General features: G+C 34.1%; 2 protein-coding genes across 2 annotated transcripts; both read right to left on the reverse strand.

Moving 5' to 3' along the window:
- Positions 1-742: 742 nt before the first annotated feature.
- Positions 743-5881, reverse strand: LOC109811693 (serine/threonine-protein kinase AtPK2/AtPK19). The gene is made up of 6 exons (XM_020375496.3): positions 5206-5881; positions 5055-5137; positions 4815-4935; positions 4536-4709; positions 3820-3927; positions 743-3257 (listed from the first exon to the last, which is right to left on the reverse strand). Exons 1-6 carry the CDS (start codon positions 5680-5682, stop codon positions 2964-2966), a joined length of 1257 nt encoding a protein of 418 aa, XP_020231085.1. The 5' UTR covers positions 5683-5881; the 3' UTR covers positions 743-2963.
- A 1507-nt stretch (positions 5882-7388) lies between these two features.
- On the reverse strand, positions 7389-24190 carry MOS14 (ARM repeat superfamily protein). Its single transcript, XM_083075486.1, has 27 exons — positions 23858-24190; positions 23437-23514; positions 23246-23308; positions 22980-23027; positions 22709-22855; positions 22295-22426; positions 22161-22201; positions 21493-21584; positions 20122-20249; positions 17801-17876; positions 17506-17626; positions 17324-17423; positions 16938-17019; positions 16706-16788; positions 16359-16478; positions 13916-13967; positions 13564-13719; positions 12664-12787; positions 12489-12570; positions 12320-12408; positions 12138-12212; positions 11992-12046; positions 11416-11535; positions 8780-8872; positions 8550-8695; positions 8168-8345; positions 7389-8055 (listed from the first exon to the last, which is right to left on the reverse strand). The coding sequence occupies exons 1-27, from the start codon at positions 23978-23980 to the stop codon at positions 7777-7779; spliced, it is 2883 nt and encodes a 960-aa protein (XP_082931612.1). The 5' UTR covers positions 23981-24190; the 3' UTR covers positions 7389-7776.
- Between the last annotated feature and the right edge of the window lie 1400 nt (positions 24191-25590).

Below are 25590 nucleotides of genomic sequence, written 5' to 3' on the forward strand. Positions count from 1 at the left end.
TCTTCATAAGCTTTTGACTAAATTTGTTTAAATAAGTTGAGTGTTTTAGTAAGTTTATGCAAAAAAAACTTACAGAATTAACCAAAATTATGTGAATGTAATGAGTCATTTTTGTAAGATAAAACACCTCCTAAAACTAATAGGTTGCTATATGGTTCCATGAAGCCAGCGCATGAATTACTGCAGTTACTACTTTTTTACAGCATAACGGTCTTAAGTTCTCTCTCTCTCTCTGTCTCTGTAGTCTATAATGATATATATACCCGTTTCAAGCTTAACAAAATTCGGGGATTAATTAGAAGCTTAAATGTTGGGGTACCTTCCATCAGGAGGTTTAGAAACCATATTCTTGAACCACTTGTTCACGATTTCTTATTACTTTATCTTTTTATCCACATGTATGTTGGACCACCACTGTGACTGCAACACTCATCAATATCTATATTTTATTCAATTTCCCCGTTGAATAAATAATATCTTTTTTGCTAAGAGCCTAAGCAGCTATTGAGTAAGGAAATTATTTGGATAGATGTTACCAAAACTAAATGAAATCATTAATTTAATTCATACAAACTCGTATGTTGAAAACCATCATCTGTTGTATAAATAAACTAGCCTGCATATAATACTTGTCCATCCAGCAAAGAATATTAAAGAAAGCATCAAGGAAAAAAAAAAAGTTGAGTTAACCACATCATTTCTTTCAGCTAGAAATCTCAACAACTAAGTTTGTAACAGCTGGTTAATGCAAACCAAAATGTCTGCTTATGTAAGTAGTAGTATGTTTGATGATACATGAAGCACATAAAGCTGTAAGACAATAATAGTTTTACTAGGGAGTACACAAAAGAAGATCTTCAAAACCAAATCTATTATACACCACGCCCTAGCTTGTTACGTATCTTACTGATATAGTCAGAAGCCAATCCATCAACACACTGCTCTTTCTTTTGGTTAACATCACTAGGGACTCTCTCTTGATAAATCAGATGTTCAGTTGATTCATTGCTCCCAACTGACTTGATCACATATGTGGGGTTTGCACGGCTTTGTGGCTGTTGTGACCTTTTGCTTGTAGTTGGGAATGGATCAGGAACTAGTGCTTCCTCATCAGGGTCCATATCAGACCCTGAACCAGCCTTTCTTGTATTGGTAGCTCCAAGAGTCTTTTGTGCTATAGAGAAAGAGGATAGCCTAATCACATTTACTACAACCTTCATTGATTTCTCACAAAGAGACTTCTCACTCTTGGACTTGATTCTATCCATAATCTTTGGCTTGAGAAATCCTTGGTGTCTCAAGAGATGCTTGTTGCAACATAAAAGACAAGGAAGTTCTATTTATAAGCATAGGATGTAGATGGGTGAATTGGTCTTTTTTGGGTTCTTTATGGTTTCGTGTAAACTCTCATCCGACATATACTAATTTTAGTGGGTGGATCCCTTGCTCGTTCAGTTAAATGAAGGTTCTTTTGCAAAGAGTAGAGCCTACGTAATATAGACAGAATCTTGTTGCATTCTTGTCTGAATGACAAGTGAAAGCATGAAGTAGCACACATATCATTGATAATTGGTTTCCGAGTTTGGTCCCTGGTTGCACCATTTGTAAACCCATCAAGATTCTTGGCTTTATAAAACTAAAAAGTAGGTTTTAGTGACTAGTACGTGTACATGTGCCCAGAGATTTGTAACTAAGAATTTACCATGATCTTAAATTAATCACGTAATTCACATGTTGCTGAGGTTTGATATTTTATTATGTTTGTGTTACGCATAGTCTAAAGTCGAGGAGAATAAGATTCTTTGAAACTGCTAATCTCCTAGATGTGTTTTCAGATTGCTTCTCTGGTTGTTTGTTTCTTAATGCTTGACTTTATAACTTAATAGCTTAAATTTAGAGTAAATATTTTTTTGTCACTCAAATCTAAAATTAATATTTTAATATTTCTAATTTCAAAACAAAATTATTTTAATTCCTTAAATCACCGATTCAATACGTAACCGTCACGTATTTAAACAATTAAAAGACATACACTAAATTTAATAAGATATTTTCATTTATAAAGACAGATGAATTTTGTATGATAGTATTTGATACTAAAAAATTAATTTTAAATTTGAGAACCAAATTTGAAGAATTAAAAACAAACATAAACTTATTTTAAATAATAATTTTCATCTCATTCTGGTCTCTCCTTACTCGTGACGTTTTTGGGGAATCATCTCTTCCTGTGTATCTGACTACTTGTCAAACATGCAGTGTTGGACGAAGCAGGTCCATCCAAACAACCACACAAAGACATGACCTTGTTAGTTAGATTAGACAGAAGTTTTGTAGATACTGTTATCTTGTGTGTTCCTACTGCCTAATAAAACGTGCGCTTTCGAAAGGAAGGGGACACAACCGAAGATATTGGGGCCAACAACTATCTATCTTACAAGATCTTATAATCAGAACATTTGATAGTCACGTGTTCAATAGCTAATAGTTACATATAGATATACATAAGGAACTGCGATAAAATGCATCAACCTTTGAGTTGCGTTGCTGCCAAAAATAGGACAAATTTGACAAGTGCAACTTTTTTGATGAATAAAAAGTCAATATGCTAACTCTTTGCCCCTCTTTCAGGCACTAGCGTAGTCAAATATGTTAATATTGACATGGATGGAATTGGAAGACAAAGCAGTTCAAACCTTTTACCTTGGTTTAAAATAAGAACTAAACCAAGCTGCACAAACATGAAAGGTCATATCAGAGCCACTCAACATTCTCTATTTTGTGCAATGAGCAATTACAATTTACATTTAAGAGTTAACTTTGAAAAACATAAAGGGTGGCATCTTTGTGAGAGAAGATTTGGATTACTTGCAAGCTAAGAAAGCTTACAATCAGAAGGTTTGGGTTAGTTATCTTATTCAGGTCATACTTTGATTCTTTCATCCATGTACAGACTTTCTCTTTCAGTCTAGTGTGCCAGATGAAAGCCAAGGGTTGGGTGCCACGTAAGTATAGCCCTGGAAATGGTCACCTGCTGTAGGTGTGGGTGCTGGTGAGTCATCAGCAGGCATTGCTGTCCAACATTGGTCAAAATTAGCTGTACAGTCTTTCCCAGATACATCTGGTTTGAACTTTGGTTCCAGTTCTCTTGCCTCCAATTTTTTCCAATTGATTGACCTAAACCATTTATGACTTTTGATCTGGTTATCTCCATTTGGCCCACTTCCTAACCTTGCGGATGGATCCTTTTGCAGCAACTGTAACAAGTAAACAAAAAAGTGCAGTCTTTAGCATTGGACCCCTCTGTCTCTCCTTAACAATTTTAATCTAAAATATATAATAAATATTTAGAGAACATGTCCCAGAGCAAGACTTTCACTGCATCCCTGCGTTCTATTATCTTCTTTTTTCAAAGTTATCCTTTGAATGATCACGCTTTGTAATGAAACAGAAACTACAAAAATGGGGTCATCAATGTTTTTCTTTTTCTAGAAGTTGTCATTAGGTTAGGAAGTTGATATATATTCACAGACCGAAATGACAATATGCGATTAAATTTAAGGACTTATTTGACATTTTAAAGATTTATTTGACAATTTGTTAATTTCAAAAAGACTAGAATGACAGTGTCTTCCAAATTCAAGGACCAAAGTGAGTATTTACTCAAAAATAAATAAAAACATTGGCATTAGAAAAGGATACCGACAAAATATCATGTTTAGGAAACAAGCATATTATAGTTGTACGTATACTATAACAGGAGAGGAGAGGGTAGAGAAACAAAAAGGACAAAAACCAGAAATACTGTCGTCTACTTACTCCTTTGAGCAAAGAGTGAGCTTCACTGGTAAGGAATGGTGGAAGTTTAACTTTCTCTTTAATAATTTTCTCCTGAAGTTTCTTTCTGTTAGTGTGTGTAAATGGTGCCTGCCAAATAAAACTCAACAATCAGGTATAAAACAAAGTACACACTTTGTAAAATAGCAAAAGCCCTTTGTCAAGAGAGAATCTGCAAAGTGGTGCTAGATGTCCTAGAGTAGAGAGCATTCAAATGCTGATAGTTTTACCTTGTTCTATTACATAAAAAAAAAAAAATGAAATAGAAAAGGTCCCTAAACAGCAAATAAACAGATTCATTAAGATGTCAATTTCGAAAGAAAAGATTGATCCTCAATAAGGTCCACCTTGAGATAATGCAGTTCACAACTTTCCATTATCATATAATTTGAACTTACATCAACCTCATCCCTGTAAGGTAAAATCCAAAGTCATGTGCATCTGCTGACTCTACCATCATCTCACTTTTTTCATATTGCATAAGCAACAAAGCCTTGGCCAAGACTTACCTATATCGACTCCTAATGTTCTCTATTCAAGACTTGATTGCCAGAGAGTAAGAGACATAATAGATTCTAACTTTTAACTGTGTATATTGTTACTGTATACCCACATATAATTCCAATTATTAAACTTTGTGTACCTTGACACACAACCTACACATAAATACAAATAAATGATGCAAGATTTGGCATTACCTTCCCTGTTAGCATTTCATACAACAGAATACCAACACTCCACCAATCAGCATCCTTGTTATGGCCTTTACCCAGAAGGATTTCAGGAGCCATGTATTCCACAGTCCCACACAGAGAGTTGGATCTTCCCAATTCATCAATCTCTTTTGACATTCCAAAATCAGTTAGCATGACCTACACACGGGCAAATACCAAGGTTGAAAATACTAAAGCAGGAGCACAAGCACAGAAGGTGAGAGAGAAAAAACAGAAAATGAAAAGCATGAGCATTATTATTACATGGCCATCCGCATCCATAAGAATGTTTTCAGGCTTAAGATCGCGATGCACGATGCCGTTGCTGTGAAGATGCGAAACAGCAGACACTATCTCAGCAGTGTAAAGCCTTGCCTGATCCTCACTACTCAAGACATAAAGGAAAGCAAAGGCATAATTAAAAATAATAATAAAAAAAAGAAAAAGTTGAAAGGAATATGCAGTAGGTAGCAATAGTTAAGATGGCGATGAAGAAGAAGATACCGGAAGATACCATGGCGATACAAGTGAAAGAAGAGATGGCCTCCGTTGATGAAGTCCAAGACCAAATACAATTTAGATTTGGTCTGCAGAGAAACATAATGATATTGCTATTGTGTGAAATGATGAATGAATTAGGTTAAGTTAAAAGGACCTGGAAAGAGTAACGGAGCTGAACGATGAAAGGGTGAAGGACTTTGGTGAGAATATCCCTCTCGGCTCGCATGTAATCGACGTGGTTTTTCTTGATGATGGTGTCCTTCCTCATGACCTTCATGGCGAAGACTCCATCGCCTTTTTTTGTGACGAGAAAGACCTTGCCGAAGGAGCCCTGGCCCACCACGCGGAGAATATGGAAATCGGAAGGCCCAATCTTAGGGCCCGGGCCCAGTGGTGGTTGTTCTTGTTCTTCGTCGTCGTCGTCGGCCTCGTGGAGGAAGAAGAGAGGGGTGGTGGATGATGGGTTGTAGCGAGGGGATGGGCCCACGAAGGAGTGGGTCCTACTGTGGATGACGTGTGGGCTTGTGATGGATTGCGATGGGGATGGGGATGGGGATGGGTTGGGGGATGAAGAGGAAGCGGGGATGATGAGGTTGCTTAGGTTCTTCTTCTTTTCCAAAGTCGACACCATTTTTATTTTCAGTTAGTTGGTTCGTTATGTCAGGAGGATCATCAATAGGAGGGATCACATTCGGATTCGGTTAATTCAATTCATTCATCCATTAACATTGGAATTTGGAATGGAACTGCAACTACAACTTCAAAGGGGTCCACGCCTCCCATCAATAATTCATCTTTGCTTCTTCGCTTTCTCCTTCTCCACTCCACCACCAATAAATCATTTTATAAAAATTTCATCATTTTTTACGTTTAAACCTGCATCTATATCATCAATAAAAAATAATTATCCACATTTTATTTTACAATTTTACTTTCATAAAACTTACAAAATTTTTATTTATTTATTTTTTACATTTCATTCTATAATTTCATTTACTATTATATAACTTTTATTATTTATTGTTTTTTAAAAATAGTTAACAGATATATATATGCGTATTTTTTTGCCTTTTTTATGGAAGTCAAACATAACGCTACTTATTGTAATTGTAGTTTTTGCGTCATCGCATGTCAACAACATGCTCTTCTTCTTAGTGCCGTGAAAACTTGTTTCCAGTTTAACATTTGGATTTTGATCCTTATTCTTACTTCTTTTATAACAATGCAAACTTTTGGATAATGTGCTAGCAATGTTTATGTAGCGTTCGTCTAGCAGTACATGTGGTTTGTCTCTATTAATTTAATGTGAATTTCTTTCTTCTTCTTTTTTATTCTAATCTTGACCTCTGACAAAATAAATATATTCTCTTTGCATGTTTCTTCATTTTGCTCATTTTCATATACACCCAACAGTTATGCGTCTTTTACTTTAAGAAAGAAAACCCTTTGGGTGACTAAATTTAGAAAGAGCAAGTATTAATAAAGGCGATGTGTTGCAATGTAATAAAATATGTTGGCAACATCGAGATCAAAAAGAAGCAACCAAACAATGAAAGTGAGGAAGAAAAAGGAGGCAAGTATTATTCTGAACTCATTGTTGAACCAAAAATAGATTTTGTGCATCGATATTGGAATTTTCAAATTTTATTTTATGTGAATGGTGTAATTGTAAAATCCATGTTTTGTGATCGGAAGTTAATGTTAGTTACATGGTAATTAAAATTATTTTAATAAAATTAAATCGATTTAAATTTAAAAGATAAAAGACTAAAATAAATATTTCAATAAATAAAAGACCAAAATGGATAAAAATAAAATAAAAGACTAGAAGTATAATTTAACCCAATTTATATAAATAAATAAAAAGTCTAATTTATCAAAACTAATAAAATTAATTAAATTGATCAATTTTAATTAATATTATAATTTTAAATATTATTTCAAACATTCCAAAATCACCTTTGAATTATATAATTTATTACACTTAATAACCCTATACCTATTGATTTCACCATAAATAGAGTATAATTTTTTTTTGCAATTATTACATGACGAAGACATTTATTTCTTATATAAAAGAAAAAGAGTATGATTTAATCACAGCAATGGCTTATTCATTCTAATTTTTAAAGGCTGGTGAGCCGGCACATGACTCCTCAAGAGCTTAAAGTGTACTTTCATATCATCAAGTCATCAATAGCAAACTAGTAATAATCGGATCCAATCTGAGTCGATACAATTCAATCATTTTCTGATCCAATATGCCCATATTTACATCTCAAAGTCCGCCTTCTTTCATTTTAACATATTAGTCGAACGAACTGAAACACAATCAAGTGCCACAGATTGCAAAATCGATATTCATTCCATACATAAAAATTTGCAGCAACGTATCAATTTACTCTATTTTCCCCCCACTTTTTTCTCTTTTCATTAAATTACAATTGTATACCATGTAATTTCCGCCCCCCAAAAAATGTCAACCGGGACAAACATCACTCACCAATCCCACATCTCAAGAATAATATAAGATACAACACCCTATTTAATTTTTTTCCGGCCAACAAACAGAACATTTAGGGGCAAATTCTCCTAAAAAATTGGAGAATGATAATTGATAAAAAAAAATGAATATAACAGATAGATAATACACAACCAACTAGCCTAATCAACAGACAGGACCTAAACAAAATGGCCCTCTCTATCACAGGCATTTACCAATCCTCTATGATACATTCGCCATATTCAACTCAAGCGGTCTCAAAGCTTCTTGAACTATTTCCTGAACTGCTCTGTTCCGTCGGCAGACATCTGAGAGCTCTTCAACGGGAATAGTTAGTCCATTAGTATCACCTCCGGATGCTGCATCAGAAAGCGCTTTTAAGAACCTTGATCGCTCCACATCAGTAACAGCTGTTGATGGAATTAACAAAACACTCTTTTTTGCCCATTCCAGCGCTTGCATCCCATACGTTCGAGTTAGTGCCAGTAGTGTATAAGATACCTGGGGGAGGTACAGGTGCACACAAATTAAAAGGAGATAGTTGCACTTCATCCCGTCAAAAAAGTGAATACACACGCAAATGAAATACAGTCAACGTAGACTTAGAAATTACCACTTCCACTCGAGATTTTGGAAGTGCTCCGGTTAATGAAGCAACCAAAATTCTGGTGATGCTGGCACCTCGAGGAATAATTACACTATCTCTTATTGGTATAAATTGCTCCCCCACAGAGGAGCTTGCAAGATCAAAAATATCAGCCAAGAAATGCAATATGGAATTGGAAGCCTCCCTGAAGAGAAGAAAACAGAAAAAATGGTAAACCACACTATATAGAGGAAGTGAGCCATGGAGTATCATGAAAAATTGTTATTACAGGATTTCTTGACTCTCCACAAAAAAAAAAAAAGGATCAAGGATACACATAACACACTTTCAGAAAAATGGAGAATGCTTTTAAGTGTTTTTTTGTGAGTCAGAGAGAGAGAGACTGTACCTATGATGTACTGTGATCCCAATCATAGAGCAATCAACTAATGAAGGAAAAACAGATGACGGAATAAACAGTTGAGGACAGTATCGAATACACCTTGAAGCCAACAAAAAACAATCATCGGCTATATCAGGCCGGGCTGTGAATTCCTGCAGCAAGAAATATAATCAAACATCTATGCACTATCAACAGTGCTCAAAGGAAGTGCTACAGCAAAGTTACATAAATCCCACCTGAATATTTGTGAGAAGGCGTGTTGTGTGCTGGAAGAGCGCCTCAATCAAATTTTTCAGGTAGTCAGCACAAGATGGATCAGAACCAAATATCTGAAATGCAAGACACCAACCACCAAAGTTATGGCAAACTAGATCATTGACCACACCATGAAGGAGAAGGATTTTGTATAACCTATAGTTGATGATGGGATAATTAGATGTATATCTACCAGTTTTTCTACGGATAGGAAATTTTATTAGGAACAAAAAATAGGGGAGTAAATTAGTTGAGGAAGAAATCCACAAAGAAGCAAGAATATACAAGCAGAAGGGGAAAGACAGAAGAAATAGGTAAAGCTCTTTTTTTTTATATATCTATCAAAAAGAACCAACACATAGGTAGAATAAGAAACTGGGGGATGATGAGAAGCATAGCCATCATTTTTTTTTTAATTTAGAATAAGAAATTTTATTAGGAAAAAGAAAGTGCAGGAGTAAAGTTGTTGAGAATATGAAATCCTCAAAAAGCAAGAACATACATATACATGCATACAGAAAGGGAGAAACAGATAAAGGAAGCTCATTTATCTTGATATCTATCAAAGGGACCCCTCTATAGTCTATACAAAGTACAAACCATAGCTGACACCATAAAGAAGCCAAAAAGTGTTACAGTAATTCATAAAAAATGTGGCAGTAAAGAATTGTCTTTGAAAATTCTAGTTATTTCTGGAAGCATAAGCACAACTGCACAAGATAGCAGTTCATCATACAATGCCAAAGGACTCTTCTCTCTTGTGAAAACTATAAAATGACATAAAAGAAGTTCAAAGATTGCAGCACAAAACATCAATTTTCTGGATATTAACTAGCCCATACTAAAATACATAGGAGGCCAATGTAGGAACATATAACAACTCATAAAATAGAGTCTAGTATTAGGGGGTGTAAATGGCTCAACTATTTGTGAACAATTCGGACTCAACTCATCGATTATTTACTCAAACTTGTTTTTAAATTAAATAAACAAACTCAAGCTTGAGATCAAGCTTAATTATTTAAATGATTTGAGTTCAAGCTTTCAAAGTTTGATATTAAGAGTCGTGAATAGCTAGTTAATGAAAACAAAATGCATTGTTGTCTCTTAAAAAATGTTAAATTAATTTTGAAGTTTCTTTTAAGCAATAGTCAATATGTTATGATTTTTTATTTACTAAATTATGAAAAATTAATAATTTAAAAAAAAATAATTCACCCCAATTATAAGAACTGTTTAAATACAAAACAGGGATAACAAGTAGCTCATAAACTCAATAATCGCATAATACTCCCCAATTCTTTAGTATACATGACAACAAAGATCCAATAACATATCATGTGGTAGAGCAAGGTTATCAAATTGGGATTCAAATTGAGAATCTCCAAGGTAATTTTTGAATTGTGAATCATAATTTGTACCAAATCATAAGATTCAGAGACAATGAAAAATTACTCCAAATATATCATATAGATGATTATAAGTGTTAAATGTATAAAACTTAAACTAGAAATACATAAAACAACTTGAGCAGAAATCTTGTGGAACAAAATAATTAATGAGCTTGAGAAACCTTTTCTTTAGAAGAGTGGAAATGAAGCAAGTAAATAAGTAAATAGAGTAAATGCATTGAATGAGTGACATTAATTTGATAATCAAATAGGATAGCTTCAAAAGTGTTTCTTCAATTAGATTCATCTTATGATACTCTTGTCGATCGGTTGTCGAATTGTTTCAAATAATAAGATTTGAATCGTGAATGGTAAGATTTTGATAACTATGTGGTTGAGCACAATATGGCTGAGTAAGAGCACAATCACTAACCAAATCAAACATGGTTTAGAATGTTTCCTTCCACTTCCTTAGTCCAATCCTCATAAGCCCCTAGTGTGTTTTGTTTCTGGCCAACTAGAGAGCTCCAGAGTTATTTCCATCCAACCCCATAGATTGCCAGCGTTTTTTCCTACCACCCCTGTTCATGCATCACAGCTGTTCCATGCGGTTGTCTGTTTCTATAATTATTTTGTGTTGTGTTATTTCACACTTATGTCTATATTTCCTTAATTGGTCTGTTTTTTCCCAACTCCTATGGTCCCTGTCTCTGTTTAAACATCTGTTTTTTTAAAATAATTCCATCATTCTCATCTTTTCATGGCAGCCATGGCATCATCAACTCAACTCTAACCACATTATTTTTGCTATAAACTTAGATTAAGGATGACTGTGTGCTTAGAATTACATCATCACTTTTGATTATTAATTATAAATGTCATTAATTTTCAGTTAATTTTTTATTTTTGAGTATTAATGTGTATAGAATAAAGTTTAAATCATGTATCTGTAATCTACAGTATTGTGGCCATACTTCCATTGGCTATCCATAATGGTATTTTTGCGCTTGGTCACGCAATGCCACTCATGTTCACCTAGGGTAAAAAAGATCTTTATTTAAAATTTGAAAGTTACTTTTTATACCACTTCTGCTTGCAGACTCATTCGTATAACACAAACATTTACTTACATGCACAATAAAGATACCAATAGAGCTAAAACCAAATATAACTTTGGCAACATTTGGTTATCAGGAATGAACAGTGACGTAGCAAGATATGCATACCTTAATAACTTCACTGGAGAGATAAAGAAAGCATGGTTGGTGGTGCTGCCTATACAGACTCTGAATCTCTTCCAGCATGGCACCAATTGTGAGCCCCATGAACCTTCCAGACGTTCTCACCTAGAAACATGTGATAGAATATTGCTACATAGCATTCAATAATACAAACTAATCTTTTCAACGTTGATAATGCATAGAACCAGAGTTGAGCTTGTACAGACTCTTTAGGAGGAAGAAACCACCTGGGAACTGGCATTAAATTTTAAATTTGTATCACTGACATGGCTGACAAACAGCCAACTAAATAACATAGCATATTAAATGCCCAGAAAAACACAATATCCTAGTTATAGTGTGTTGCGATCCCACAAAAGTTAAACATGAACATATGACAGATTAAGCCATAATAAACATGGGTTGCAACCACACAGAAAAATTGCAGTAAAAAGGAAATATAAGATTAATGCCTACTCCAAATTGAATGACTCAATACCAACTATTGTCTCAGCATTATTAATTATTTCTACATATTGTCATTGTGCAAATGGAGCTGAGTTAATGGTCAAGTTTACTCACTGCATATTTACATGCTCGGCAGAGAGATTCCATTGTTCTCATGTCCCAAGCACGACTGGCACCAAGATCAGTATAAACATGTTTTAGATAAACATGCTTCAAAAAAGAAATGATAGACGTCACATAAGCAATTAAAGACTACTTACAGATCAAAAATAGTCTTAAAAATTGGCCACAGCCGTTGAATAGCATCTGCTACAACTTGAGGATGATTTACATATCTAGAAGCAGATTCAGTCACATGTTCAGGATTGTGATCAAATTGAGTTAAAAAAAAGGAGGTAGTGTTCAGGTGCATAGACATGACAATATTAATTATGGAACACACCTAAATATATAAGCAAATCGGTCGATATGAACCGTTAACTGACGAGAAGGTCTTTTACTCAAGCTTTCTGCACCTTGATTGATAGCTTCCTGATGGAGCAAAATATACAAAGCAAAATCATCAAAAGCTGATGTATAACTAAAAAAGAATTCTACAGAAGAACACTAACCTGTAAAGGAGTTATGACTGGTATGCATAATGCCTCAAGAGCTCTCTTAGCATCATCTGGAGGAAGTTCAGTAACAACCACACTGCAAGGAAATTGAAGATGTTCAAATCAATAACTCCCATTAAAAAATAGATACAATAGCAAACAATCCTAGATGTAAATATTACCAAATTACCTTAATGCTTCAACCAGATGCAATGAGTCTTCAGCAGGAACTTTGAAACTATCTTCACCATTAACTGTCCTATTGTAGATGTGGAACAAACCCTCTAAGCATCCACAAAGCTTTTTCCGGCAGTCTGAAATCAGAACAAAATCATATTGAATAATGATTGATGTATCAGATAATAAAAACTTTAGAAATTGCCAACTTGCCTCCTAAGGCAAGAGCCCTTTGGGCCTGAGGCACTTCTATTTAAAAGAATGAGGACAGTGATGATTGAATTCCCGACCACATGGTCATAGGGACTCTGATGTTATGTCAAGAATCAACTATCACCAAAAGGCTTAAGTTGATGGTTGAAGGCTTACAAAAGGCTTTATATCAAACAAGAATCATATAAAATCTAAAGTTAAAATTAATAATTTGATCCATCAAATATTCTGTCTCAGTTAACAGGCCACAGCAAAAATAATGGAAATAAATTATTTCCTGTTTTCACAATCCGATATTCTCTTTTTTATTCATCTTCTGAAAATTCTAAGAATCATTAAAGATGTTATTCAATAAAAGCAGATATAAAGGTAAAATTAGCTTCTTTTCACTTTTTTGTTGGATAATTAGTTTCCTGCAATACTTTCTCGCAAAACTATAAAAGCTTATTTAAACAAGTTAATCTCTAAAAGCACAAGTGTTTTCACCAGTGTATGAAAATAACAAAACAAATGCTCCATGCGACACTTCATAATCAAAACCTCAAAAGTTCAGAAGTTTATTTGCTATCATTTAAAGTAGGGTCACTCATCTTTAACATGTTTGCACTGAATATTTTTGCAACTCACCAAGCTAACTCTTCACCACTCCAAGGGAAAAAAATCGAGTGCACAAATATACTCAAACAGAATTTGACTATACCATCACAGATGTGTCTAAATGCCAAAGCAGCAGCAGCTGCACATTCTTCAGATGTACCCATGCCATTCATTAGAATATCCAAAACTGATGGCAGGACAGACAATCCACAAGATGCAGAATCAAGCCATTTTGAATAAGCTCCAATAGTTAAACACACTGAAAATACGGCAACAAGACATAACAAGCATTTTAATAGTCAGGTACCACACAAATTGAAATAGAGAAGGCACAATTTAAATTTAAATTAGATATACAATTACAAGGTGGGAAGAGGAACTAAAAAGGTGAGTGGGAAATGGGAAGAGAATTGAATAATATTTGTCAAAAAAAAAAAAGGCAGTATACACATTACCTGTCTGAAGTAGTTGGGGTTGATGAGGAAGTTTTGGTAGCAAAGCCATGATCTGAATGACGGCAAAAAGAAACAGCAAATATAAATCAATAGTCTTGTGAGCTTGAATTAAGAATGGACTTGTAATAGTGTCATTGTACTGGCCACTGAATAAAGGATGCAAAATTGAGTCATTTCAGATGATATCATTGTACTGGGCACTGAACGTACACAAATCAAACATTAAAGGACACTAAATTATGCAAAAATGTACTGGAGTAGACACTGAAACAGGGTACCAAGCATATTAACATGGTCGAAATACACCTTAATAATTGCATCCCAAATTTCAAAAATAATTGGTATACCATAACCATATATCAAGAAAGACCCTCCCACATTTTAATAGTAAAATCCACTCTACTACTGCCCACTACCATATAGATAGAATACCAATTGAAAAACTAATAAATATAGTACTAAACCCAAATCACGCACAATACAACAATACACTTGCTCTCCCAAAGACAATAATCTCCTACAGAGAATATTCTTTATTCACCCACTTGCCTAGTTATGCACCATATCACCAGTTATACACCGTATGTACATAACTGCCATCAGTTATTTTTTATGAATAACTCAATCATGCAATTTATAATACAGAATTGCTAATACAGTGTTGTCAAATAGCCGTTTTGGATCCCTCTGCCATTTACCATCCTTTATTTCCCATTGTATGGTGCTCTCTACCATGGCATTTGCCAAATCCACCATGGGGTGGTTTGTGACACTCATGGTGAAACTTACCCTCACCCTTTTTTCCTTCTCATCTTCTCACTTGTGAAGCTCCAAAGTTGCAGCCAACAAATCCGGCAAACCTTCTGAGGCTACCACCCTTACTGGCAACCTGAACCATGGCAACCTGAGCTCTGGAAAGCTTTTCCGACAACCCATAACAGTTATTTTTCCCTTTTTTTACCTTTTTCCTTCCATTTCTTTTTGTTTCTGTTTGTTTTTCCTCATTTCTTTTTATTTCTCTGTTTTTTAATCATTCTTTCAGATGTTCCTAATCTCTTTTTTTTTTTCTCTCTCTTCATATTCTCTGCCTGATTGTTCTTGTTCTTCACCTGTTCAATGCTTTTGAGCTGTTTTTTGCCAAAATTTTGGAGTTTAGTTATCTGATTATAGAATTTCATAATCAAGCTCTTTGTTATATTGTTCCGAATTCTTTCAGTTATAGGACAATGTTAAGCACCAGAAATTGAAGTCATGCATCCTAAAACTCTTTACAATTTATTTTTTGCTTTCAAATTTTATATAAATATACATCATTTTTTCTCCACCGTGGCTTCCCCCATAAGCCGCCACACCATCCACCAAATGTTTATGGCAGATTGTTGGCTCGTCACCATAGGCCATTATTTGTTATTGATAACCTTGATAACAACTGCCTCCAATCCATCAATGAACCCTTCCTAACCCACTAGGAACTCTGAACTTCTCATCATTAACATCTGCTGAAAAATCAGTCATATCCCCATGGCTGAAAGTAGGAAGAAGCTTCTTCGTTATTCTCTTCGTCCACTTACATAGCAATTACCTCCCCTTCATTTAGAGCTTCATTATCTCCAAAATAACCAACCTTAACTATTTCTCCTGGCATTGGTGTAAAGAATGGAATTTCTCTCCACACAAAAACGTAACCTTTAGTTTTTCCCTACATAAGTTCTTGACAAGTTAAATGTCACAGCCCTCATTTTTTTCAACAGATTTCCATTTATCTTGCTTCATTATTCGTTGTTGACAAGGAAAAGGAAACAAGGTCTCTGTGCTGAGAAAAACTCAAAGCCATTAAACAAAAATTCATTAATTTCTCTCATTCTAAGTTTCTAACTGGCATTTGTCTGAGTTACAGCAGTTCAGAAATATGCTCCCAATTTTACATCCCAGCTCCAAACTAAAAAGTATAACTGCCAACCTCGTGATGAATTTCATCCATTTCTATTTCAATATATCTAACAAATTATATTGTTTGAAAGGCTCCAAACAGGACCCGTTTCAGATCCAGCAGATCAGACCAAATGATAACATAAAAAACTTAGGAATGGGAAAGAAAAGAAAGATTTTATTTTTCACATAGAAAAAATTAAAAAGAGAAAATAAACAATAAAAAAAATTCTATAATTAGTTTCATTTACTTTTTCAGTTTCTTTAAAATAAATTACAAGACACTCTGGTTCTTTGAACATAGTTATCCACTAAAGGAATTAAATACAGATAGAAATTCATCTGTGTAGACAGAATTGTATAAATTAAGGGAGGATTTTAAACTGTGGCATCAAAAGCAAAGAATGAATTGTAATATTTCAAAATCAGTAGGAGATTCTAATCATTTGGCTACAGTCTAGACAATGCAGAACTATTAAATAATTATTCTTACAAATTTAAAAGTGTAACATACCTGAGGCATTACTTCTGCTTCAACAACTGACACATAATTTGATATAGCTCGAATACAAAATAAAGCAGCCTCTGCAGGACGCCATTCCTTATGTTCACTATTACCATGGCCAGATACAGCCTAAACCAGGGGACAAGGAAGTTCAGATACAGTGAAGAGGTTCACGAAATAACATTTACATTATTTAGCAAAAGCACATATAAGAAGCAGAAAAATATAGCCAATCTACAATCTACTTACTAATATTAAGGTTAAACAGATAGACCATCTTCCACCATTAAAAGAATCTTATATTCATAATAGGTAAAGCATATTTAAATTAAACCATTTCAAAACATAATCCGCACCTCAAGCAGTTTCATGTACAGAATTTTAAGTGTGGCATCACCACCAAGAACTGATGATGCATCAGTTAATACATCCGCAACAGCTGAAACAACAATTTGCAGTTAGCCTGTTAGAATATCATCTTATTCTGGATGAAATTAAAATGTTAAATTAGCAACCTATAAACCATAATATATGATACATTAAAGGAGGAAAACAAGCAAATGTGTCACAATACCACCAACCCATTACCATATTTAGTCTGCTTAAATTCCTTAAGATCCTCATATGAAAGGTCTTGATAATCTTCAGGATACTGAACCCGAAAGATAACCTATAATATTCCATGAAAGAAAATAACATAAAAACAATAAAAGCTACAAAATCCAGTCATGACTGGAAATAACAAATGTTATGCATAAATGACGAACGCACTAAATCATATTTCCTAATGCAACAAGTATTTTGAGAATAATTATGTAAAGAAGTAAAAAGTCAAGCTATTTTTTATTGGATATAACTGATTTTAAGTTAGGTGGCACACGTGAAAGCCGGAAACCATGCACTGCTGAGGGTGCGTGACATTTTCAGAGGAAAACTTTACTTTCAGCTTCCAGTGCCCGACCAGGAAGACTCACCAGCGATACAAGTGACTCATATGCAGGACGGAAAACCTGCAGCCTTCTATTTCTCTCAGCTTCAATGCATGCTTCATTACCGTATGAAATATAGGACTCCCTGTCAGATCATGTAATAATCATATTTCTAATAAATGAATGCCATGTAAAAAACAGTATTTTCTAGAGGGGAGAAAAGTCACCTTTTAGTCAAGTTTAACTGAAGACTATGCCAAAAGTTAAAAGTCATAGAAGCAATATCATATTCAGGATGTGAAGCAACTTCCAACAATGCACGCACTATTAACATTGATTCATCTGAACCTGGAAAATTCATTTATGACAATGCAGACTCAATAAATTCAACACAGCCAAGAACCATGAGTAAACTTGCCAAAGAATCAAAGTTATTCACACAGTGCATGAGGAAGCACCGATTTTTCTCAAAGGGAAACCAATGAAGATTATATATGTATATATATATATATGGACAAGTACCAGTTGCAATCAGTTCCACATATGAATCACCCATATCTGCAAATAACCTAGCAATCGCCTTCACATCTTCCTCATCCTAAAGGCAGATAAGAGGATCATGAAAAGAAGACATGTAAGATGTATATCATGCAACTGTCTCTTAAACTAAGATTATCAATATCATATATAATGGACAAAACATCGTCATGATTGGAAGATAAACTGATCATTTTTTATGTCCATGGTCGTTCACATAGTCACACAGTTTAAACTGAAATTTTTAAAAAGAATTTTGGATTAAAAACCATTGCCTTAATATTGACATGATTTTTCTTTTAAGAAAATCTCACAGATTATTCAATTTTTTGGTAACAAAGACATGTCAACAAATTATATAGAATAAATGCCACCCACTGATAGCAATAATGGATACACAAAGAAAAAAACAACAAACAATAATTTAGCAAAGTAATTTAAATGTCTTTATCTATAAGGCAAAACAAAAAAATGCATATGAAAGAACAAGAAAAAACACTCAACACTTAATTGACCACTGATTTTGAAACCTGTACAGCCTAAAAACCAAAAGAGGATAATTTAATAGGGTAAACTTAAAAAATATTCAAACTGGAACTTGTGAACTTGCTTGTAATATCATCATGCATCATAAAAATATACAGTGTATGGTAGTTGACGACTGACGTTGCTCTTATAGCAGTGTCACCTCACCTAAAACAGCCTGGCTGCTAAGGTATGTCACCATGTAATGATTTTGTGAAGCAGCCCAATAGAAGCTTTCATTAAAATCAAATCAAAGCCATCAACCATCTATGATTGATGGACAGAAATCCCTGTTTTTCCCTGCTTTAGTTTGACTACCACTCTGATCTTAAAGAGGCAATTTTTGAAATTCCATCCCTCTCCTTCCATGTATGAAAATAGGATTAAAAATCCCTTTCAAAGAACATTACTCCAGTGTTTGGCTACTGCTCTGTTCCTTTGAACTTCAGCATGACACCAACAGACATACACACTTTGATCGTGCTCACGGGTGTCCTCTTTAACTTTTTTTAATGTGAACTAAATGTCTGTCAAACAAGGTGGCTTGGCCAAAGAATCACTGGGTTATGGGAAAATGTCCTAGGCTGCTGGATGTAGGAAGGTGTTATGCCCCCCAATTAACAACGTCTATAGAAGGAACAATAGGTCCATAATAGAAGAGCACAGTCCTGTTAATGATAGGATCATTAGCTAAGATAATGAGATGAAACAGAAAGTTAGTTACAATAACAAAGAGGGAAATAAATAGCAAAGGGGAGAAGAGGGGAGGAGTTTTGGGGAGTAGTTGAGATGTGTGATAGGAGGAGGTGCTTCGAATTTCTCTGAGTTGTATCATACATTCTTTCCTATCCCCTGAAGGATGCTTCATCCTGGGAGATTGGTATCTGAACAAATGTCTCCTTTCTATTCTCTCTTCACTTTTTTCCCTTTCTTAAAGAGTATCTTACAGAATGGTATCTGCAAGTGCAACCCAGTGGTTTGCCAACAAAGCCATTCTTTTTTTAATGTCCCAACTGTTGGCAGACTTCTCATATGTTGCATTTCCCAGTTGAATCCTTGCAGCCATCCAATTTTCCAGCAAAGCCCACCTAGGTTTCAACCCGAAGTAGTATTTGTAGTCCCCCTATTGCCTCACCCAGTACTGTGCTTTTCATTTTTTTCATGCATGTTACTGATTTATTGGTTAGATTAATTATGATTGACTTTTGATATGATCTATAATTATTAATAATGAGTATGACTTCATTTTTAAGTGTTTTCTTTTAGCATTTATACATGTGCAGTATAAATTATTTTCATTCTTTATATTTTCTTCAGTATCATGGCTATAGGTTTCTTAGAGTCAGCTGCTCAGTCAGCGCTGCATTTAAGATTGACAACTATAGTGAACACATTATATTTGCACCTTAAATTTTGTGTGAAATTCTCAAATACAAGAGAACAAAACATTTAAGTAGCTGCCTGTTAGTTGTCCACTATATACAAAAGAGAAATGATCAGAGGCTGACATGATTCACTAAATATTTGGTATTCACAGCATGCCTCTAGAATCATAGCTGATACTCCCGATCAACCAAATCAGCACCAAGACACCATTGCAAACAAAAAAACTAGGGAGTTTAACTTTTATATTACTGTTGACTATAACCATCAAGTAAATGCCACAGAGAACAGAATCACCAAATCACAAAGAAAAATTGTTCCAGTATGCCTTGTAATAATCAAGTAAGAAATCTTTCATACCCCAGAGCATGCAGATTGGTACTACAAAAAGTGTTTACCTTTGTAGAATCACTAAGCTGGGCTTTAAGATTCATAACTTGAGGTACAATAACTTGAATTAAGGGCATATTTGCAGAAACCCCATCAATGTTTCCAGCTGCAGTGTGGTGTATTAGCTCAGAAATCACTGCAGAGAGCACACACAAAAAATATGTTGCCAAATTAAAAATACAGGGAAGGCAGCACTATGATTAAATACCATGTGACAATAACAAGAACCACAACAGCAATAATCAAATGGTAGTAATAATACGCCAAAATTGAAAGCGACATCGATCATTAAAACATCAAAATTTTAAGCAAAGGCAACACAGATACTGCTGCTGAAGGAAGGAAGTGGGACACATGGAACTTCTATTCAGATGTCATGCCACATAAATTAAAATGATATCATACAAAAAGTTATATTTGAAAAATTTTACTTTAATACACATTTTGCAGGTTCATCTTGCAGTTCCTTACCATCTCTTATGATATTCCTAGGGGTGACATTAATTTTTTTTTTTATTCATCCGTTTTTTAGAAGCATATCTCATTACAGCAAGATTGAAAAAAATAAGCTAGCAAACGGCATGGTTGTCAATCTCGAGTGACAACTCGTAATAACTACTGGTTTATGAAATTGGTCAGTCTTACCTATACAACTCGAAAGCAAACTTGTTTTTTGAGCAATCTCACCCAATCTCAAACAATCTCGCTTCCTCTATTGCTAAGAGAAAAATTAGTCTTAGTTTTTTTATTTGTTGTCATTTTAAGAACTAGTGTCTTGTGTGAAATTTTGCATGACTTGCTATTAACAAGGCATTGCTACTTTAATATAGTAATTTGCTATTTTACTTATAATGGAGTTGAAATGTTGAGTTATTATTTTATTTATAAGTATTATAACATATTTTTTATATTAAGTAAACTCTTACAAGTTTACGATTTGAGTTTACGAAACCTCAACAAAATTACATAAACTCTTGAGATTGACAACCTTTGTTAACAATAACAATTCCATGTTAAAATTGTAAACTGTAGAGTGTAGCGTAGGATATACTCAAATGTTAATTAACCTAAACCCTATGTAATTTCTAGACCAAACATGGTGAGAACTCAATCCAACATATAAAACTAATAGGGTTTTAATATCTACAGGCTCCAAGCAACACTTAATGACAAAGAAAATGCCTAGTTTATTTACTTTAGGAAGCGTATTATTTATTTATTGCGAACCAGTTACAATGTGACTATTTTTTTTTGTGTGGGGGGTGGGGATGGGTAAAAAGGCCATATTAAGTACAAAGTATTAAATACATTATTGAAACTTCATATCACAACAAACAGAATGCAATATGAATGTTTTCCCTGTTATCAACTTGTCATACCATTTACAGATGCCTCTGAAAGCAACTCAGAATTCAAGCTTGACAATGCTGTGAGAACTAGCGGATGAGAACTAAGAACAGATCCGGGAATCCTGGAGAAGAAGAAAGAAATCGGCCGATAGAATCACATGCTTTTTCCCCAACTAAAGGATTGAGAGAATAACAGGCTCAATTAAGTTTATAAAGAAGATATATAATTCCAAAAGCCCATCTATGTTTCATCAAGTTGTGATAAAAAGTTTCAAAACCTTTTATGAATGCAAACTAAGCCCCATAACCATCAATTTTAGATATGTTACACACCTTCTACCACCTTTACTTATCAAAAACAGTATATATGTAGAACTCACATAAAGTATTCAATCCCTGATTTTCTTCTAACATTCTTTCACGTGAAAGCCAACAATTAATGTTTATTAAAAATTTAAAACACAGTGAAAAAAAAAAAAAAAAAAAAAGACCTCCAAATCTTAAATAGGGGACAGCAGAGCATTCATGTTATTTTAATAAAAGCATACTCTCAATCATTATAGGTTTAAAGGAGTCTTTGATGCCCTAAAAATTCTTAACATATAACATTGAGGAAGAATAAATATTACAATTATCAGTAATGTGCAATTTGATAAACAAAATTTAGATAGAGGCCTAGACAAAGACAAATTTTGTACCCATGCTTTAGGCGAAGCCACGAAGCAAATGCCTCAAGAACCTGAAATTTTAACATGAAAACATCAGCATAAACACCTCACAAGAACCACGAGATGGACAGTGAGTTAATACATGAACAAAATACACTGCTTACCTGCTCCTTAAGTTCAGAAATAGTTAAACAAGCTGTCAAGATATTAAGAGCAACTTCCATTTGAGATGTAAGCTCTTTTTCAAACTGACGTCGCCTTTCTGGGCGAGCTGCTATCTTATAATTTAATACTTCCTGCATATAAAGATAAATTATGTAAAAGGCATAATATGCAACGCAAAAATACAAATTGTTAACAAACTTACTTTAATTAAAATATTTGTTTACAAACATTTATTGAATAATTCATGAATTGTATGATGTTAAGCTACATAAACAACAATATCCGAGTCCGATAAAGCAGAAACTTCGTAAATTATAACAACTTGGCGTTTAGTCATTCATAGTTTTCAGGCATTTGTCTAATTAATAAGATGAAAAGATATCCACACATGCCACTGATGTCAGCTTATATACCTCCGGTAGAACTGTAAGTAACTCCAAGAATCCCGGTATATATTCTGGATGGGAATCCATCTCATCCCTAAGCCATTTCACTATACCACCATCCCCCCAGTCTTCTGCAGGCACGTGCACAGCCAACGCAGCCACTGCAATGCTAATCTACAGGTGCAGACAATTTTGAACACATTTGGGTACATTAAGTTTCCATATAAAAAGCCCAAAAGTAACCAATAAAACAAACAACAAAGAAGACAGAAGGGTGCAAGAGACTTCTATTTGACACCTGTGTTCTGACTTTTGGAGGACCCTTGTGGAACTTTTTCAGCAAGGTCTGCATTCAAAAACAACTATGAAAGTAAAGCACATAAAGCATTGTTTCTACTTAAACACCTGCATGGTCATGGCAGGGAGTCCATAAACCAAACAATTTTTCGCAGTGCAGGTGAAAAACAGGAGTATATACACAATCCTTTTAAGAGGGAATCAAATACACATCCCAAACTTAAACACCCTATGAATAGCACCAAAAATACATAGACCCTCACTCACATTCAATGAGTCACGCAACGGCCGAAAAGCTGTGGAAGGGAGTTCCTCAAAGTCCCTTTGTACCTAAATCATACCAAATCCAAGTACTCAAAAACCACAAGAAGAAGAAGCCCTCGGGGTAAGTATTTAGCATTCTCAAACACCAATAAGCATTAACCAGACATCGACAGGAAGTAGAAGACCACAGTTACCTTGCTTCTCAAGGTCTGAGAACAAAATATCAAGGTTTCTAGATTGCTACTGGGATCATGAAGTAAATTATCAGCCACCTGCAGAAAAACATAAGTGCGGTTCGAAATTTAGTTTCTGCACCGAATTACTGAGTTCACAATTCGAAGGAAAACAAAAATAAAAACCCTAAGTCTCAACGAAATCCAGAAGACACGGAAATAGAAACATTCGTAAAACACAGCTAGATAGCTCCCAGAGAAGTTCACAGCTCCAGAAGCAACGACAATGGTCAAATCCAGCACCGGAAAAGGATAACATCGACAAACCAAACAATCATCGAGTCATTCAGTGAAAATCAAACCGGCGCGCGTGGAAGATAAAGACAAATCGGGAACGAAATGAAGCGAATCGAGGAAGCAGAGAACGGATTGAAGGAAGAACCTGCCACGCATCCAAAGTTCGCTGGAAATCTTGGAGATAGCGATCGGCTTGCATGCGCACGGAGTCATCGGGGTGATGGTACAGTGCATTTAGGGCTTCCTTGACAGTGTTCTGAAGGTCCATGCTGAAATCGAAACGAAATGAATCGAATCGCAGCAGCGATATATATAGGAAGAGGAAAACGAAGCTCAATCTGATTTATGGGTGGCCTTTTCAATCTCGGTGTTCTGGTTTGGGCACTGCGTTTGAAATGAGAGAGTGAGGTTTGCTGATAAAGCGACGAAAGGGGTTTTTGGCGCCCGGTGGGAAAGGGTTGGGGCCGTGCTGGAGGGGTTTGATAAGCTATGATTAACGATCACGGACCCGGAGACTTTCTCAGCCGTTTGATCCATTGACGCTAGGTCAACTTACATGTCTTGTGCTTTCAGCAGAAGGGTTAAATTACATGATCTTGACACGTGGCCTTCATCATTCCGGGGCCCACTTTACACACCGTCAACGTGTGAATCCTCGTGCGACGAGGACGCCTGATTGCTGTTGATTTCTTTTATTTTATTTTTTTACTTTCGGTTCTTTAACTTTGGCATCACATTTTGTTTTAATTGAATTTCCTCTATGCAACCAAGATTAATATTTTTTTTTATTAAATTTACAATAACCACCTTAGTATTCTAATTTAAAATATAATGTATTTTATCCCAACTTCCACCATTAAGAATTACAAGATTCATATTTTATCTTAGGTAAATTGCATTTTGTCTCATTATAATGTTTAATTTGAGATCTTCTCATCTAATTTTAATTTTGAAATTTTAATCTTCTAATTATGGTAAATTTTAATTTTAATTTAATAGTTAAATATTTAAACATGGATAAAAAAGTATAATATTAATAATTATTTAATATTAAATAAATAATGTAATTAATACACATATTTTAAACATCATATTATACATAAAAATAAAATAATGTGATATATTGTTAAATAATTTTAAAATTATATAAAATTTGATATACATAATATTAAATATAATATTATATGATTTAACATTTGGATTGATTAAATTTATATTATATAAAAATTTATTGAATATATAAGGTTTTGTGTAAGTTTTTAGACGAACACATGATGTTAATGAATCCTACCTATGTATACAAAATCAAGATCCGTTGACGATCAGGTATAAGTCTGAAAACTTACATCAAATTTTATACTGTCAATAACTTTTTATATAATGTAAGTTTGAGCGATTTAACTGTTAAATTTTATAATATTATACTCAAGATTGTGTTATCATATTTCACATAATTTATAATTTTTTAGATATGTTATCTAAAAATAAAATATTTATACATATTTTAAATATCAAATTATACATAAAAATAAAATAATATAATAAATTACTAAATACCGCTAGAATCATATAAAATTTGATATAAAATCTTAAATACAATATCATATTATTTAATAATAAAATCAATTAAATTTGTATTATATAAAAAGTTATTGATAATATAAGATTTTAGATAAAAAAAATGTATGGGAAGAAGGGTGGCGAGAAATTTAACACATGATCAAATTAATGAATGTGAAAATATATGACATAAGACATGAAGAGAGAAATTGTAACATTAAACTTAATATATATATATATATATATATATATATATATATATATATACTGTGTAAATGTAAAGGTAAGAGACGCAAACTTGAAATATATACTAAAAAT

The sequence above is a fragment of the Cajanus cajan genome, chromosome 5, assembly GCF_000230855.2.
Source record: "Cajanus cajan strain Asha chromosome 5, NIPB_CcT2T_4, whole genome shotgun sequence".
NCBI lineage: Eukaryota > Viridiplantae > Streptophyta > Magnoliopsida > Fabales > Fabaceae > Cajanus > Cajanus cajan.

What these genes read in the sequence shown, in the direction of transcription:
- LOC109811693 (XM_020375496.3), bottom strand. Translation starts at nt 5,682, where the DNA reads ATGGTGTCGACTTTGGAAAAGAAGAAGAACCTAAGCAACCTCATCATC. An exon ending in AGCTCCGTTACTCTTTCCAG is followed by an intron (nt 5,138 to 5,205) that starts GTCCTTTTAACT and finishes GTTTCTCTGCAG; the next exon opens with ACCAAATCTAAATTGTATTT. An exon ending in TTATGGATGCGGATGGCCAT is followed by an intron (nt 4,710 to 4,814) that starts GTAATAATAATG and finishes GCCCGTGTGTAG; the next exon opens with GTCATGCTAACTGATTTTGG.
- MOS14 (XM_083075486.1), bottom strand. Translation starts at nt 23,980, where the DNA reads ATGGACCTTCAGAACACTGTCAAGGAAGCCCTAAATGCACTGTACCAT. An exon ending in ATGAGTCACTTGTATCGCTG is followed by an intron (nt 17,020 to 17,323) that starts GTGAGTCTTCCT and finishes GGAATATTATAG; the next exon opens with GTTATCTTTCGGGTTCAGTA. An exon ending in GCCTTCTCACAAATATTCAG is followed by an intron (nt 8,696 to 8,779) that starts GTGGGATTTATG and finishes TTCTTGCTGCAG; the next exon opens with GAATTCACAGCCCGGCCTGA.